At 39.4% G+C, this 18294-nt stretch overlaps 1 protein-coding gene and 1 long non-coding RNA gene across 2 annotated transcripts; one reads left to right on the top strand and one right to left on the bottom strand.

The window, feature by feature from the left end:
• Positions 1 to 242: 242 nt before the first annotated feature.
• Positions 243 to 17813, bottom strand: LOC145479681 (putative cytosolic Fe-S cluster assembly factor v1g210509). Its single transcript, XM_081458105.1, has 22 exons — positions 16020 to 17813; positions 15910 to 15951; positions 15754 to 15804; positions 14396 to 14457; positions 14133 to 14226; positions 13407 to 13502; positions 13223 to 13259; positions 12785 to 12839; positions 12174 to 12256; positions 11186 to 11240; positions 10660 to 10731; positions 10409 to 10530; positions 6898 to 6970; positions 6733 to 6784; positions 6517 to 6558; positions 5947 to 6021; positions 5568 to 5624; positions 5180 to 5249; positions 2402 to 2495; positions 2152 to 2196; positions 1916 to 1946; positions 243 to 1609 (listed from the first exon to the last, which is right to left on the bottom strand). Exons 1-22 carry the CDS (start codon positions 16083 to 16085, stop codon positions 1538 to 1540), a joined length of 1446 nt encoding a protein of 481 aa, XP_081314231.1. The 5' UTR covers positions 16086 to 17813; the 3' UTR covers positions 243 to 1537.
• Positions 6952 to 9971, top strand: LOC145479723 (uncharacterized). Its single transcript, XR_014048450.1, has 2 exons — positions 6952 to 7892; positions 8248 to 9971. It is a non-coding gene; the product is annotated as an uncharacterized LOC145479723 (long non-coding RNA).
• Positions 17814 to 18294: the final 481 nt, after the last annotated feature.

The raw sequence follows: 18294 nt of genomic DNA, 5'->3' as shown, positions 1-18294 counted from the left end.
GCGAAAATGCGCTCTTTGGAATGCAAAACATTTCGCAATTAATTTAGTAGACACACTTGTTTCAGTTGACTTTTACAACAACATTCTTCCTCTTTTCAATCACAAATGGTTATAGTTTTTATTGTTAATGGTAACGAAAATATAATGCAACTTATAAAGAGAACATTTCGTTCAAAGGAGATTTTATTTTCGTCGTCAAAATAATCAGTGTTTCGCATTTTAATGGCGCATAGTCTAACGGTTAAGCTCAAAGACATACAGAAAAAAAGTCAATAAAAGTTATCAAGTTTATTTCTGTGGCAGTTTTGAGTGGCTGTCGGGCAGCACATTGGTTCATATTCATGATCTCGGACGAGGCTCGCTGCTCATCAGTTATCAGGTCTGGCTAAACTAGGAAACATTGTTGCGCAGGCAAATGTTTCCCAGTTTAGCCGCGCGGGAAACATGTTGCGAAAACAAATTTCGCTGCTCGGAAACGGAAAATGTGTTTGCCTCACGTCGAAAACGGTGTTGCTTCGGAAACACATGTTTACCAGTTTAGCCATCGTGAAAGCAATGTTGATTAGTTGCCAGTGCTGCTAGAGCGATCTACAACAATGGATGACGGCGAAGTCGAAGCAGAAGAGCCAGAAGCAGGTCACAGAAAAGGGAAGGGAAAGAGGGAAAGGAAATTGGAAGGACGAGGGGATAGAGTAACTCATTACCTTGTATGAGGACAGAGGCTGTTTGTGGGATGTAGGAACAAAATTGGAACAAAAGAAACGTGGGTTACTGTGCACAGATGTCAGAGAAATATGATATCACAAGGGACGATCACAAAAGAAAATGGAAAATTCTGGGATTACAATTTGTGGGACGAGAATGTGCAAAACATTCTTCCCCAGACTTCTTCAAAAGTCAGTTTATTATAATGCGCATGCGCGACTCTTTGTTTCCGATACATTCTTTCTTCGTTTAGCCGCCAGGGCAGCAAAACATTTGGTTTGCTTCCTGCTAATTTAGCCACCCCAGGAAACATAACAAGAAACAATGTTTCCTAGTTTAGGCAGGCCTAGAGCGATTAAATGGATAATGGGCACGTTCAACCATTCTGCATTAATGAGGAAATAAAATTCAATAAAACAAAACATTCTCCCTCCACGAAAATACACCCACTTCAAATTCAATCAGCCGGTTACAGACCGGACGCCAGGAAACGTAGAATTTTGGTCATTATGCCTTGGTAATCAATACTAGACATTGCAAATTCTGAAGAATTTCAATTCTTGGGGATTAAAATCCCGAAGATTTTCTGAGTGTTATTGCCCAATACGAAAATAGCACGAAAAAAGTGAACTCGTCAGCCTGTCGTACGAGTTCACGTCATCATTGTTCCTCACGACAGTGGCGGGCTGAGAGGCGGGCTCGGCGTCCCGGTGAAAATCAGGTAGTTGTTCTTGTGACTGGTTATACCAGAACACATAAGCGTTCCTGGCTACGCACGATCCTTTGTGACATTTCCGCTGGGTCATGGATTACACGTCGAGAATCTTCCTTGTCACCATTTTATATTCAGCGCTGTGTTCAGCTTTTCAACCTCGTGGTATTTTGTGTGAAGCATCTCTTTAGCCTGGTGGGCGTAAAAAACGAAATCCAAGAATAAGCAACTCGTAAAATCTTAATCCAAGATGGATATAAAAAAGTGTCCAATCTCGATCCCAGAGATAATTTTCAAAGCGAAAATCCCCAAGAACGATGACGTAACACATGGCACTGTTCCCAATGATAGAAAGATATATCTCTGGCCTGTGTTGGCGATCGCTGGCGCGTGCCTCTAATGACGGCTGAGGTCAACACAAAACAAAAATGTACATTGTATTTTATGAGTGACTTATTGTAATTGTTTAGCTGCTGTTCGGGTTATCTGTGTTCTTACCTTTTCAGAGGATTCACCGTCCAGCCACTCTCTAACAAATAAACAAAATTTCAAACAATCAAACATGTCCCAAACTTAGTGATTTGACGATGGATTTCATTTCTTAAAGAAAACATAGCTTGGACAGGGATGTTAGTGAGTCCGTCAGCGACTTACAGACCGTACAAGAGATAACAGCTAACTTGGTTCAATCACATTGAATTACACACAGCGAAACGTCCATTGATGATACTCACTTGTATAACTTCACCATCGCTGGACTTTCACTTGGCTTTCGTGATCTAAGCAAATAGTAACCGAGTTAGTACGACATCACACCCAGAACACGGATAAACCAGCAAAAAACAAACATTTCTATTCTACAAACGTGTTCTGGTACTTGTAAATACGCAATTTTTTTCTGGTTGTGCTACACATTTCCTCCATTGATGGTGTGATAGGAATAAATAAAACATTCTTTTTTAATAGAAAGAGTTGTGATATAACCTGAGCGAGTTGTACAGTTCATCTAGTCGACTTATTAGCTCCTTTGAAGTTTCCCCGTCACCAGGCCTTATCTGACCACCTCCGTTGAGACAGCCTGGAGAGATAAAACGAACGCACAATCATTATTAAGTTCAAGCAGGAGTCATAATCGGGAACGGAGACCGTAAGTCTCGGGATTCGCGCGCATCTATGATATGGGACAATTTTTCTATTTTTAGAACAAATTGCCCCATCCTGACGTCATATATCCGCGCGGATTCACGCACATGTCGTGGGCTCTCGCGTGGATGTTGTCACGTTGTGTGATCAAATGGTGAGAGTTGAGAGATTCTCTTGCGTATTTTTCACAGCGATGGCAGGGAATAAGGCAGGGAATACGAACCAGGGCGCTTATATGTAGTTTTATGCTCTGAGCTAACGGAAAAGGTGGGTTTTTCAGGGTCGAAAACAAGACTTCAATCTCGCGCTGGGAATGAATACTAAGATCTGCTCACGCTAGTTGTAAGCTTACGCGTATGTTTTTGCGTTTGTTCTGACTTAAGAATATAGCAAGAAAACTCTCTACTCTGGTATCGAGTTAATTTGTGAGTTTCTCAGACAATGGTTCATCATAACCAAAACCTGTTTTGACGGTTTCTTATTGTTTCTGCTTGTTTGGTGAGTTTGCAAAAGTTTTTGAAAGGAAAGTCTGACGTGTACAATTAGCTCATTTGCATAGTGCAGCTCGTGCACTTTCAAGTCCGAGTCGGTGTTTTCAATTGTCAACAAATCTTGACAAAGATTTCTTTCGTTATCTTTTGTGCTGAGATGCTGTAACAAATTTCACGAACGCAAAAAAGGCTACTAACATCACATGTGTTTCTTCAACATAAGCATAGTGAAGTTTTACACTGCGAAAATGAAAATAGACAAGGAGTTTTGATAACTCGATCAACAAAATCGAAATCGTTATTCCAAGTTGATTAAAGAAAGCGTCATCGTAACTTTGCTGATTATTTCTGCTTTATTCACATATTTTCAGCTTAGCTTTTTATCAATCTTAAACATATTTAAAAACTATAGAGTTATTGTTTGAGTTCGATGTACGCTTTCACACGAAAGTGCGGCGGAAGTACAATTTGTCATGTTTACTGACTGTACTGAAAACACGCATCGGCGGGCGCTCTCATTCATTGACAACAGAGAATTTACTGGATTTTTACACGAATAGAACTGAGCAGTGTCTACGGACGTAAAGTTATTAGGCCTTGATGAAACATCAAGCGTTGCTTAAAATTCAAGCGAAACTCAAACTAGCAATTATTTTGTTTTACTTTTCGGTCGCGATAGACTGACAAATTCGTCGCAAGCGTGTGGCAAGAGGAGCTAGGAAACTATGAAGCCCTGAAGCTCTGCTATGTCTAAATATATCCAGCTAGTTTTTTGCTGTGTAATGGAAAAGCTGTTAATCTTCAACATATGTGAAATTTAAAGTGGAGTAATGTACAGCTCATGTAAAAGAAGCATCCGTCGGAACACAACTTGGTCAGCGATATATATAAGCTTACAGCGGAACATACCTAAATTCGACACTGTCTTACTTCACTCAAACTGGAGCAGCTTACGACGAAAATACTTAAGCAAAATTCCAACAGACGTGAACGCGTTTGGTTGTGGGCCAAAAACATGAAAAATTCCGGGAATTTCGGACGCCATTTCCTCCGCGCGACACCCGCAGAAATCCTCGCAGCATGTACGCGCGTGTGCCTCAGGCGATGGCGCAATTTGTTCTAAAAATAGAATTATTGTCCCATATCATGGGGACAACCCCAATACTAGAAATGGCGCGCGCTTACGGTCTCCGTCCCCGATTATGGCTCCTGGTTCAAGGCCTAAGACTTCTTTGTAAGGTTTTCAGTAAAGCCTGGTTCTCATATCCCGTCGACCTACCTGCGACGTAGTCGCCGATTACAACTGACAACGTTCGGCGATCTGTTCCAGTGGGTCCCCGGCGCATCTGCGATGGATCGCCGACGTACCCAAATTTGCGCGAAAAGCAAATCGAATTTCGCAAGTTTCAACCATTTTACCTGTAAATATGGATCGAATCGTCTTACTGGAGTACGTTACGTCCGCAGATGATGTTCACATAAAATATTTTCATCGTCGACAACCGCCGGCTTGCCTGCGAAGTTGAACTCCGCTCAACTTTGCAGGCAAGCCGGCGGTTAATGCCTGGGGTAGATTATGATTCGGCGATAAATGTTTACGTATGGCGTAACGGTGTCCCAGGTATGTCGGCGGCATACGAGAACCAGGCTTAACCTTCAAAACATTCAACCACACCAAAAGCACGCGCAGAAGACTCTGGCACCTTTAAATTAAAAGAAACCTGAAAATAATAGTTTACTACGATAAAAAAAAAAAAACACCAGCTCCAAAAAAAATTGCGAAAAAACTTTTATTAAAAACATTTAAGAAATTTTTAAAAACGGTTAAAAAATACACGACGTTTCGACGTTCTCGGACGTCATTATCAAGTACAAAAAAACATTATGAATATACTATAAATAGAAGAAAAAAACACCCAAGAGATTATAGTAAACCATAAAGGAACGAGGACGGGTAAGGATCAGGCTAAACTTTTCAAGGTGCGCAAACTGTCAGGTAGGTCCTTTACCGAGCTTTTTCTCAATATTTGCTGATCCATAATAAATTCTACGGAAGTAAGGAAGGTAACTGTTTTCGGAAAAGCGTGAAAACTAAAAATACCGAAAGCAGTTATTGTTGAGATCTCACCTGACGGGCACGCCATGACCTCAACAAAATGATACGGGGACTTGCCACGCTTTATTTTCTGAACCAGATTCTGTAAATAAACACAAGAAGAATTATATGCCGGCAAGGTGTGTGGATTAATTTTCAGCAGTAAACTTTATAAAAGCAGCAAGAGATGACGAAGGCACAGCTTCAGTAAGGTGGAGAACCTCAGTCTCCACATTTGCTATGGTTTGTCCTCGTTGTAACACTCTCAAATTATTCTAGAGAGTAACGCAAGAGTAGCTGCAATGTAGTCTCCGTGATCCCTCAAAATGACATTTTAGGCTGGCAAAAACCAACCTTTTTAAGATCTGAAGGTTCTTCATTCTAGAGGATTAAACAAGTGAACTCCTAGGGCTGGACTAACCTGAATATTTCTAAAACCATAAGCTGCCGCGAATTTAAGGACTTCTTTTCCGTCCACCTAAATAGTGACAAAAAAGAAAAACATGGCATGAAGAATTTTCTCAAACCTAACAACAAATGCACTTGAATATTAACATTCATCTACAAAAACAATATATTTTTCCCTCCTTCCCTTCCTTTCCGCTTTGGAGCTTGAAGAATCACCCACTGTCAGGCACAAATACATAGCCAGTTTACGCAATTCACATCGTGTCAATCAAATCGTTTTTAATCTGCTATACATGCATGTAGGAGGTGTTTCAAGCTGTACAGAAACAGTGCTACAAAGACGAATGAGAAACTAGATGAGTATCATGGCAGAACACAAAGTGGCACATTACCTGTAAGGTAACTTCTTTGAAGTCTTTGTTTCTGAGCGTCTTGTAAGTTATGTTGTCTACATCCTGGCCAAATAACTAAGAAAAAAGACAAACAAGTATGAGAATAGAAATATATCTAGACCGAAAAACAGTCATTATTTTGCTTTCAGATATCGATACGAGACGAGCGATTTCGTGGAAGGCGCCGAGAATAAAAAAAGCGCTTCATTCCACGAGCTCTTTCTGGATGAAATGCTCAAAACTAGTGGCAAACAATTCTTTCCTAACCGTGCAAACAAAAAGAAGAATGGGGGAAACAAAACTGTAAAGGTCGCTGCGGTTCCATTTAACATTAACAGGGAGGGTAACACACGTTTGCGGAATCCATAAAGTTAAGCTAATACGAGACAGGAGTTACACACTTAGTATATGTTTTACTGGCATAACAAAAGACAATGCTTTTGAATTTAATACAAAGGCATTTATTCGTGTTATTAACCTCAGACTTTGTGAGTGAATTTGACTGAAAAATGAAGTTCCATAACAGAACAACTACTTCTGTCATGACTCTACAAACAGTATGTAACTTGCCTCTTTAGCAGCGAATGTGAAGATATGTTCCAGGTAGCCTCCCTGAAATAGAAAAATTACTTGTAAACATCTCTTTTGATTTCGATCAAAGCTTGTCTTAACACCATTTGGTGATTGTTTTTGACGATCCTTAAACTAGGTTTCCGTTATGAACAAGGTTTTAAAAATATCTTGGTTAAAACCGGCTTTGATCAACAGCTCTCAAAAAAATCTTACCGAGCCACCTCCAGAATGGCTGACAAGTTCACTTCCATCAACACTTGAGAACCTAAAATAGGCCAGAAAAGAGCAGAACATCAATGGAGTACTTCTTGAAATTAATTTTCGTTATAAGTAATACCACACACAAATGTTGATTGATTTGCAAAAAAATCAACTTACAACTGATCCAGGTCTGCATTCTCAAGCTCGCTGAACTGCACACCTTTTTCCTCAAACATCTTTTCCAGTTCAACTGTGCGTGAGAGACATAACCAAAAACATTACACGAAGGAAAGCGAAGTTTCCTTCGAATAAAGCGACAAGAAGAATCGGTACCCCCTCCCCTCCACCCTAGGTGAGATGCAACTCAACGGAAAATCCTCTCCCAGTATTTTCACAACTGAGTTGTCCCAACAATTCGCGGGTACCCACTGGCAACTCCTTGGTGGACAGAGCCTAACCTTGTGAGAGTCCAGTGTCTTGGAAGAAGACTATAGATAAATTAAACTCAGAGACCTAGTGTACGGTCTAAACTAAGAGTCTTGTTTTGTAAATAAAGAAGCTCGCGTAAAAGCCTTCGCTTCATATCAAAGAACAAACTTGCTTCATTTTTGAGGTACGGATGAAATTAAATTTAAAATGCTCCAGTGCAAACAGAAGTTAGACGTTATTTCACAAAGAAATTTTGTCCGATGAAATCACAGGTTAAAAACAAAAACGACACAGTGCAGTCCATTACATCTACATTAATGTAACGGTATCCCACTTATCTGATAAGTTGAGTACCGTGGAATACGTGGATATTTACAGAAATTTCAAAGCTCACTGGGTATATAAATGTTTCGCCACTTTCGCTATTCAAAGTGGCGAAGAAAACTGCGAAGTGGACAATAGGTCAACGCGCAACTTTTTAACGTTATATGCAACTTTTTAACGTTATATGTCCACAGTGTGTTCATTTAGATCGCGCGCTAAACATTCGAATGACAAAGTTCTCTTTATGACGTCAAGTTAGTTTTTTTTACTTCATTCTTCGCGGCGAAATGTGTTTATACGCGCCGCGTTGACAGAAGGTAATAATTTGTTACAAAAGATGAAACCGTTTTGGACTTGCGTGTTTTTAATCCTAACTTTGTTAGGAGCCTCATCTGGTTCAGGAAATACCAAAGAAGAAGGTACGTTTTGCAAGTCATTTAAAACAATTACCACTACTCTTAAGACAAACGAAACAAATTTCTGAGAGCACAAAACTCCACATTTTGGAAATTGTTGCTAGTCCTTGAGGGCGGTACAATGAAGTGTCCACAGACACGCACAGGCCTTACATTTAACTTATGGTCACATTTCCAGGGGCGCGTTTCTCGAAGGTCTCGAAATGTTTTCGCACGCGGAAAGCCGTAGCAAAAGTTAGATACAGATTAATTAAAAATGGCTTTGCGGGCCCGAAAAGTTTCCGGGGCTTTCGAGAAACGGGCTTCAGGCCTTTTCTATGAAAGTATTTGCTCTCATTGATCGTCTTTTTTCCTTTAGATTACTGGACAAACTGGACATGGCAGAACACATTTGACTTGATGATCATTCCATGGATGCTTGATTACTGCGCCATCGCTTTGTACCTTACTTTTCAATACACCAGTGAAACAATAAGACTTACGAGGTTAGAATATCCCAGCTGTAATGGCAGTGACAAAAAGCTTAATTAAACGGTTAAGCCGGCATTTTTAGGAGATGATTGAGTAGCTGAAGATTCCCTGACATATCAGTAGGCATTGTTTCGTACGCTTGCTTGGGCACACAATCAGGGGCTACTGAAACACCAAGAGAAGCGCTTAGTGACAAAACCGCGCTGACATGAAACGTGTTTGAATTAATCTTGTCTAGAATGCGGGTTTGAATCGCAATCGCCTCCCAATTCTAAGGCCATCAAACTCTAAGATTCATCACCGTGACCAAATTCGCCATGACAAGACTTGTCTGTTGTCCCGATATCCTCCGATATCAAGTCACTGGTCTGATATGACCCGAGTTATGGTCAAATTTGAGTGCGGTAAATACCGTACGTTTCGGCGGCACATCAGGCTCGAATGCTTTTGCTATTTGTCTTTTGGCCGGACTGCGTCTTGCCAAAAGACGAACCACTTGCTCCTCCAAACTCGTCTGATATGCCGCCCAGGCGTGCTAGAAAGGTGCGATTAAGTATTAACTGCACCAAAAATGGGACCAAAAATAGACCCGTATCATTTCTTAGTCAGTGGTAGAAAGATTCATGGAGAAATGAGTTTTCAAGGAAATTTTCAATACACTACCTAAACAACACAAAAAGTGCCAACGCCTTTGTACTAGTAGCTGTTCTTTTAACAATTTTTGCTGTTACTTTTCTGTTTTTCAGATTACAGCGCGACATTAACCGTGAGTGGTTCCACCAACTTGAACTTGAGCGCCAACGAGCAGCTCAGCCGAAACCATGGCAACGGAAACCGAAAAAGAAACAAAGAAAGAAGCAAGGCGAATGGTGATAGTAGCAAAAGATATCCACAGATGAAAACATTGCGATTTATACATATGTTTTAGTTTTGAAACAATGTACTCCGACATAGCTCGACTTTGAAATAAAACTCTTCTTCTATTTGCTGTACAGTTCTTATAAAGGCTTGACTTTTTATTAAGGCCTGAAGACGTTTTCCCACATCAAATCAACAAATAGTCATGAAACAGTTAACTACACGCTACAAAATACTCAGTTTTGATTGGTCAAAAGTATAAATCACAGACAAGCATCACACTGGCTTTCGAACCACCAGAACTTGGCGACCAATTTAATTGCCTGCCTGTACACTGAATGGTTTTCATTTAAGTTTCAAAAGAAATTCACGTTTGCTTTCGTTTTGTATCACTTCGCCAAGCGATTGGCTAAAAAAACTCGTGCCACTTTGTCATCCAATCAGAAGTAAAACCAAAAATCGTGACTCAATTACACACGTTTTCCCGCGCTTTGCGTCAGCCACATGCATCTGCTATGAGTTTTGATTGGTTCACTGGATTGTCTGTGTCTTTTGTGATTGGCTAGGGTGATTACTTTGGTTTTGATTTGACCACACTTATACAAAAACCGCTCCAAATCTCCTGACATGCCGTGACTCCCTCTGGTGTCTTGTTACAGCGTACTTGTCGTTACTGCTGCTGTGACCTCTCCTACAGACCCTGAATTACCCCTTCTTATGCTGTATTGAGCCCTCTTACCCTGTGACAATCCCCCCCCCCGCCCATCACTTTTACGTGGGACTTCCCATAAAAGTGATGGGGGGGGGGGGATTGTCTTGCCTTGTAGGGGTTAACATTTGTGGTTTGCTACTCCTTGATTTTAAATCTAAAAACAACGCCGGCTGTTAAAGTCAATCTGGCGTCCCGAGTCGTTTAGGGCGTTATGCTGCGAAAACGTCGGTTGCAACGACTAATCAAAAAAGAATTTGCCCATAAACAAGTTTCTAGCATACACATGTATTAGAGGAATTCCTTTCAAAATATCCGATTATCACCGCGTCAATTATACGCAAGAGTTATACTCCGCAGCCACAACGTCAGCAATAAGGAAAAAGTTTAGTAATTATTTTGTTCGAGGAACCTGCTACATACTGTAACTGTTTACTTTTCACAAAATAAATCATATGAGAGATAGAACAAAAGGGCATACTTGTAGATATAACACAGTCCACATCTCTTGTGCGATATATGTCGTTATAGAAGTCCTCTCTGGAGGCTTCAAGCTTCTTATCGTAACATGGCATAATCGTCACATGGTAAATATCATCTGGTCTGTTGAGATAATACCACAGTTATTTCACATAGTCATGGGGGAGATTATAACAATGAAAGAAAACGTGGAAAATTTTAAACTTACGTTGAGTTCAATATGTGTAAAATAATTGACATTACTGATTTTACCTTTTCCCTAGTGATGCCCCAAAGTAGTTCTTCACTAAAGAGCCCATGATTTGCTGGGGAGATTTTGTTGTGCTTAAATGAAAAACAAAATACTGATCAGATAACTGACAAACTCCATTGAAACACACAAGACAACACTCACTCATGAAACAACACCAAAGCCATGGATCCGTTACCAAATGAGGGGAAAAAATTGAACTATGGTAGAAAGATCTGATTTTTTGTCAGGAAAGGGTAGGGGAAAAGGTTTGAAGGTCTGTGAATAGCAGGTGAAGCTGGTGTGATACTGCGTGAATGCTTTGTCAGCTTACAAACTGCTACAACAGACAAGTTACCTTTATCAACTTCTGGTTGATAAACAGCAAAGAGTTTCTCTTGCCTGCCGACACAGTCCAACAGTTTCTTTCAATGCTAATACCTTTGTTATTAGCAACCCAGACCTGCCAGATTGAAACAACTGGCAAGACCGTTTGGCCCACTGAATTCCTTGTGCAAGTAAGTAAGAGTGATAATAGGGCATCTTTACCTGATGTAAGGTAAAATGTAGCTACCATGAGTCTTTTCAGCATAACATACCCAACCTAGCAAGGCAACAAACAAAAAATGAAAAAAAAAAAAATAAAAAATGATCCTCAGCTGAGGTTGTTCAAACACTGGATCACTGTAAATAGGGGGAAGGGGGCGCGGGAATCATAAACTGAAAAAAATACAGGTGCCCATTGGTAATTTTCTAAAGATCTCCTAAAGGGTACCAAAATCCTGTTTTGTGGACGTGGCCCCAATTCATTTTCACCCCTAAGAGGTACTGATTCTAAAACAAAACATTAACTGACAATATGACAATTTCTTTAAAATAGTGCTAAATTATTTTATTGATGAGTCATCAATGAGACAAATAAAACTCAGTTGACCAGCAAATAGATCGTGTTTCATTTTCTGGCTCATTATACCCCCAAAAGGGACTGCGATAACTCTAGTGGTGGTCATTTTCAATTTTAACTCATAAGAGGTGTCACGACACAAATGACAAGCACCCCATGACTCTTTTATATGGGAGTAACCCCAGGTACTGGATATCACTATCCAGCAGATAAATCACTTTTTAGTGGATACCCCTGGAGGAAATCTTCAAGGATCCTCGACAATCTTTGAGGATCTTCACGAGGATCTTAATCAAAGATCCATGCCAATTCTTATGAGGATCTTGAAAGGTCTTGACAAGCAAGATCCTCAGTGATCTTCAAGGATCTTCAACAATTTTGCTTGACCAAGTCCATGCCAAGATCTTTGAAAACTTGCAAAGATCTTTACAATTTAAGGATCTTTGCAAGATCTTTCAAAGACCTTTTAAAAATCCTCAAAAGATCTTTATCCTTGAGGAACTTTAGTAAGTTTTAAAACCAGCTGTGCTTTCCAATGAACAGTGATATAGCTGATGAAAAGCTCTACTCGTCAGTGGCCAGGTCTAATGTGATACTTTTCAACACTATCTCACACACCAACAGAATTCTCACCTGGACAAGCAGATGCCAACATAGGGATGACTTCCTTCTCCCCTGATTGTTGACTCTTCAATCTCCGAACAAACTCTCTCTGACTACCAAAGAAAAACAAAACTGGTTTCACCACTGCAGTAACATGGTTAATACAGCAAAGAGACACTTTTCCACCCTTATACCCAGAGTCTTCATTTCCCTTTCTGATTGAAAGTCCAAAAGTATCAGAGTTTTGGTTAAATTCTGTATGCTTTTGCTGACAAACACATGGCTCAATTGAGTCACTGGTGTTTTACTTCCTCTCTGACTTTTGTTGTTTTGAAACTGATCAAAATCAAGCCTGTAACAGAACTCTTGCGAGTCACTAATTTTTTCAAGCTTGCGCAGTAAGAAGTGAAGACTTGAGGAATGAGATTTCACTTTTTCAAGCACCAAATTCACTGTACTGTAACTAAGTAACAAGCACTTGGCAGAGAAATAGATCAATACTTAATTCATACCAGTCAATACGTAAACTGGTTTATAACTCCAGAAATTAAGCTACAGAATCCAGTCTGAAGTAAAACACACACCGCAAATGCTTGGAAAATTTTGACCAGCACAGGAATTATATGCCAACATGTACCTACCTCTCTACAAGACTAAAATCTCTAGAAAAGGTAGTGTCAAAAACATGGTGAACTCCTGAAATTTCAGATCAAAAGAACGTTTGTTTTTACTATTCAGTTAAAATGCTGGTGTAGATTCTTCCTTTCAATAAATATTACTTAGTGTGTAGAACCAATTTTACAAGTCCAGATTTTCTTTTAATAATTTACCTTTTTAAAATGAAAATTGTGTACTTATATTTATGCTTGTCTAATAAGAAATCACTATGCAAAATATCTAGACAATAACATACTGAAGAAGAAATTAATATTTCTCCAAATGTTTATCTCAATTACACATATTTACTGCAAGGAGGAGGAAATTTGGAAACTGTCTTTAGCCAATGACAGGTCAATTAATACACTCAAATCAATATGATTATGATTACATCCACATGAAGCATTTTGTTATTTTCTTACCTAAATCTTTAAAAAATGTTGTCAACTTTTTGGCAGTCTGAAAACAAAAATGCAAAAGAAATCAAACCAAGGTTTGGATCTATCACTCTCTCATGTGGTGAAGCCATAATTAGCTATGCTAAAGCTTCTTACTTAAGCTCCGAGAAATTTCTAGCAAATTTTTCAGCCACAACTACTGACTCACTTCTGTAACATCTAATCTGAACTTTGCTGCAACTGAAGCTCGTGACTGTGGGGAAACTGAGACTACAATCACTTTCTGCCCATAAGATTTTCCTTCCTAGAAAATGAAATGAGGATTAGTAAAAAAAACTATCACTAACATCGAGAGAGTAGCAAACAAGGGCTCAAGGTCCTGTTTCATGTAACCTGCAAACAGGCTCCCAGTAACTTTAAGGTTTCCCAGTAAGTAAGGGCGGAAAAAAAAATTGGCGAGCAAAGCGAGTGGGAGTCCATGAGCGAAGCAAGTGGGAACGTGAATCTGTGAGTGAAGCGAGTGGGACGTGCTCTCCCCCATCACCAGACTGCTCTCGTCTCACCCCGCTTGCCCTAAACCACACTCAGCTAGCTTGCACTAAACCCAACTGGGAGCCTGTTCACAGGCTATGTTTCATGTAAAACCTTTAACAAAATTTGCATCACATATACTGGTCTATACTGTTAAAAATAGATTTAATCAAAAACTCAAGTACCACATTTGTCTCTTAGATACTTTACGTGTGTTATACAGTAATTTTTGTCCTCACCATGCAACACACATGTTAATTAAACTCTGTTACCCTCGTAATTGGAAATCAACAGTTGAATGTGACTCTTGGTATGTTGGGTGGCGTTGAAGCTCAATGAGCCTTGGATGAACCAGATTGATAGCCAGAGTCTTAAAAGCTGTACACAAAGAAGTAGCCTATACCTTGGCAAGTTTGTGGTTGTTTTCTATAATCTTGTACAACTCGTCTTGACTCTGTTGTGTTATCAGGACACTTTCTGCCGATGTTATACAACCACTAGAAATAAAGTTGAGATCATCATATCCTTATTTATAGTTTATTCTTAACAAGAAAAAATGAAGAAATATGCAGTTCCTTCAAGAACATGCTATAAGACATTTGGTAAGGAGAAGTTATGTAGTCGCAGCAAGTCTTCTGCCAAAAATGTTCAATGGATATTCCATACCTACAAGCCAGGCAGTCATTTAGTGTTATCTGTGCTCTTTGAAGTTTGGTCCTCTCTCCACCCTTGAAGAATATTATAACAGGTATTTTAATAACAATAGAAATAATACACCTTGATAAAGAAAAAAAAAGAAGCTAGTACATAAAAAAAAAATTAGTCGCTGACCACTTATAAACTGTAAACCATTTTTTGAGGGTGTCTTAATGGGTAACCAAGCTTAAAAATAGTGCATAAAATTGAGATACCTATATTGAAAGTTTAAACCAAGTCATCGTCTGTGTACAGCAGACTTTCTCTGTAATTCTCTTCAGTGGGGCACATGCATCAAATAAAGGTCATTGTCGACTTCATTTTCCACCACAATTGAAGGGTTTCGTGCAAAAAGGGCGTATGTGACATTTTGGGATGATTTTTATTTTTTGCAGGATCAAGCTTAAGTTTTTGGCAGACTGACTTGTTTTGACATGAAAAGCATCGTTGCATAATTATTTTTGTTGATTTGTGCTTCATTGTTGAGAAAAAACGTATGCCAAAAAAGCTCAGTTTCCCAAGGGTATCTTTTGGAGATCTTTTGTTGAGCGAAAAACAAAAGAAACCTTTGTTTTGCTAAACGATGAAGTCACCGAAGCGTGGTATTTGCCGCTAGTTTTATTATTCATATAATTATGCAATTCTTTTACCGCTGCTTCGTTAGCACAAGCGAATAAGGCGCTGAACTGGCTGGATGCGAGTTTGTTTTGTCATGACACTGATTCGATATGAGGTCGGCCAATTTTTTTTTTCTGGTCTATTTCTCTACTTCTTTCAAAAATCAAAACATCTATTTAAAAAAAACCGTGTTGTCGAAGCTGCTAAAAGTAACCGTTTAAGTTCGCACTGCGTCAAAATCCACCTTGGAAGGATTCGCTCCAAAAGATGCTGCGCAGAAAACTGAGTTTTTTTGCATACGTTATTTCTCGAAAACAAAGTGCAAATCAACAAAAACAATTATGCAATCATGCTTTTCATGTCAAAACAACTCAGTCTGCCAAAAATTAGCTCAATCCCGCAAAAAGTAAAAATCGGCCCCAAATGTCACATACCGGTACACTCTTTTTGCACGAAACCCTTCAATTATGACTTCAAATAAATTTTTGTATGTTCCTTTCCAAGAAGTGAATATGAGACTCTGGAGACCTTGCATTGAAAGAATATCAAGCTTATGACGTTTCCATTACACAAAGGATTATGTGAGGTTATGATTTGCAGGGACCACTTTATTTTAAAAATCCTTTAATCAGTGTTCTTTGATATCAAAACCTGCCATCTAATCTGGTGTAATCTGTATCATCATTGTGTATCATGGCGTTCATGTTTACCTCAGACAGCTGAACATAACTTCCATCATCTTCAATCTTAATTTTTGCTAACTGCTCGGGATTAAAGCAAACAAGAATAAAATTTTCAATAAAAAGCAACAACTATATATGCCAGCTTACTTATCACTAAATGATGACCATGAATGATTGACTAACCTGGCCTGGCTTTTTCTCCACCTTCACTGGCTTGATACATTCCTGTCATTAAATCAATGTTTCAGTTAGTTTAAATAACATATGTTTTGATCTTTAAACATGGTACTAACTTGTGAAGGAGTGATAAAATCGTCTAAATCTGTCAACTGGAGAGCTCCGCTAAAACCGGCCGCCATTTTGTTTTTGTTTGTTTTACCACTGGCCGATATGAATATCGCGGGCTCTCACACTGGCCCTGTCTCTCTCCAATCCCCCATAATTACTCGCCTCCTCTTCCGTTTTACGTCCGCCACGCAGCAAAAACTAAACGTGATCTTTGTCGCAAAGGAAAACGAGCTTCATGCTCCAGATCAGCGTCTCCTATTTCATCTTTTCTTGAATCATTCATTCCCACCAGGTTACATGATAGATCTGACAAGAAGAGAGAGAGAGAGATTTCATAGCTTTCATACTCCGGCCCGGTTGTTCAAAACTTCAAAACACATCAGCAAAGTCCAAGATTAATGACACCTTTAAATCATGGTGGTTGATTGGAAGTGGTGGTGGTTTGGGGGCCCATGGGAAAGGCTTATAAGTAAACAAAGAGGGCAAATTGATAATTACCCCAAGGAGAAGGCAAATGAGCAAGGGGACCGGTAAAGAAGAGTTCCAAATAATCCGGGATTGAGGGCTTACTCTACTCTGTTAAGGTGGCCGAACACAGTTTTCGCGCGCGCTTTTGCTGATGCAATTCAGCGCGCGCACAAGGATTACAAAAACAAACATGCCGTCAATACAGCGATCATTTTATTTACTCAACATCCGCACTATCTATGCTATTTTTTCTATTATTGAACGCAGTGTATTGATGGCTTTAGTCTTTTATTACAAAGATATGTTAGAAAAGGTAACGATGCAAAGAACCCATCAATTCTCAACTTTTTCTCTGTTACCGAAAGAACCCAGTTAAATGCAGCGCATGCGCAGTTGCTCCAAAATCGAGACCGATTGCTTTTGCAGAAACTTGCCGATTTCTAACGATCCAGTCGTTAGAATTTCAAGAAATTGGGCAAAAAAATAGTTCAGAAACCACGTGAATGATCTATCACAAAAAATCTGAATTTTGACATAGGGAATTTTTAAAAATACAGAACATGCAGTGAAAACGATTTACGACGAATTACGAAAATCGTCTATGTCAAAATTTTATTAGAACAGTGTTGACGGAAGGGATTTAATGTCAATTCGTAGTGGGCAAATTATGAAAAAAATCTAATGACTAGACTTTTTTTAAATAAACAAAAACCATTTATTAAGCCTTGTTCTTAACCAGCCCCGTTGCCATGGCAACAGCACACACCTCAGCCAAAATGCGAGAATAAACCCTCATGTGGTTAACCTTGACTCTCAAAAAACGGCCGCCAAAGCATAAATAGTCTAAAAGGTCCTAAAAGTAATGGTGGATTAGGTATAGGCACTTGAAAACTGTGTTTGGCCACCTTAAACGCTTTTTCTAAAAAGTCAGTCAGAAACCCGCAGAAAACGATATCAATATTGAGTGAGTGAGTGAGTGAGTGAGTGAGAACTTTATTAAAGTGTCAAAAAAAACCTTATAGCCTGGAAATAATACACCATACTAATTAGGGGACACTGCTAAAAACTGTACTAATACTAATATTAATACAATAAAAAAAAAATGACTTGAAGGGCAAGACTTGTGACAAATTTATAGTCGGGTTTCTGTAGAGATGGCGGTTCCCCGTCTTTTTTTCTAGTTAGCACTTTTTCCAAGCAGTCGTTTCTTTTTTTGCACAACAGGAATTTCGAAAGAACTCGATCTGAATTTGTGATATAAATGTTTGTAATACCAGTGCATACTATTGTCACACTACTGCATCTCGTCGGCTTCTCCTTTGATGGTCTGGTTCGGGTCCAACCCTTCGTCTAAATTTTGACTGTCAGCCGAGAAAGAAGCGTTTTAAACTGATAGTAAGATCTGAGATTTGCAAAAGTTGCTGATATTTGAGAAATGGGCTGAAATCTCTACTGATAGCTTAGGAATGGGCTGAAATTTTGACAGATGGCTGAGAAAATCCCGAACGTTTAACTCACCACTGAGAGTAACTGAGCAACCCCATCCAGAGCCTCTTTGGAGTTCTGTAGAGATGGCCTACACAGTCAACAATAACACTTCTCAAGTCTGACAGAATCACATCCAAAGCGTTTTCACTCTACGAGCAGAATTACTATTCCATTCTCCCAAAACAACAGAAAACAGTAGCCCTCCTCGTGACCCTTAAGTGACACTGCTCGCAGGGTAAGCCGTGTTTTGGTGTGTACGAGATCATTTTGTCTCGTCTTCTTCAAATGTCGAACTCCCCATTTTGAAGACAGTAATTTGTCCTT

Source organism: Orbicella franksi, chromosome 2, assembly GCF_964199315.1.
Source record: "Orbicella franksi chromosome 2, jaOrbFran1.1, whole genome shotgun sequence".
NCBI lineage: Eukaryota > Metazoa > Cnidaria > Anthozoa > Scleractinia > Merulinidae > Orbicella > Orbicella franksi.
Note: the sequence above shows the minus strand (reverse complement) of the source record. Positions and strands in the feature narration are given on the sequence as shown.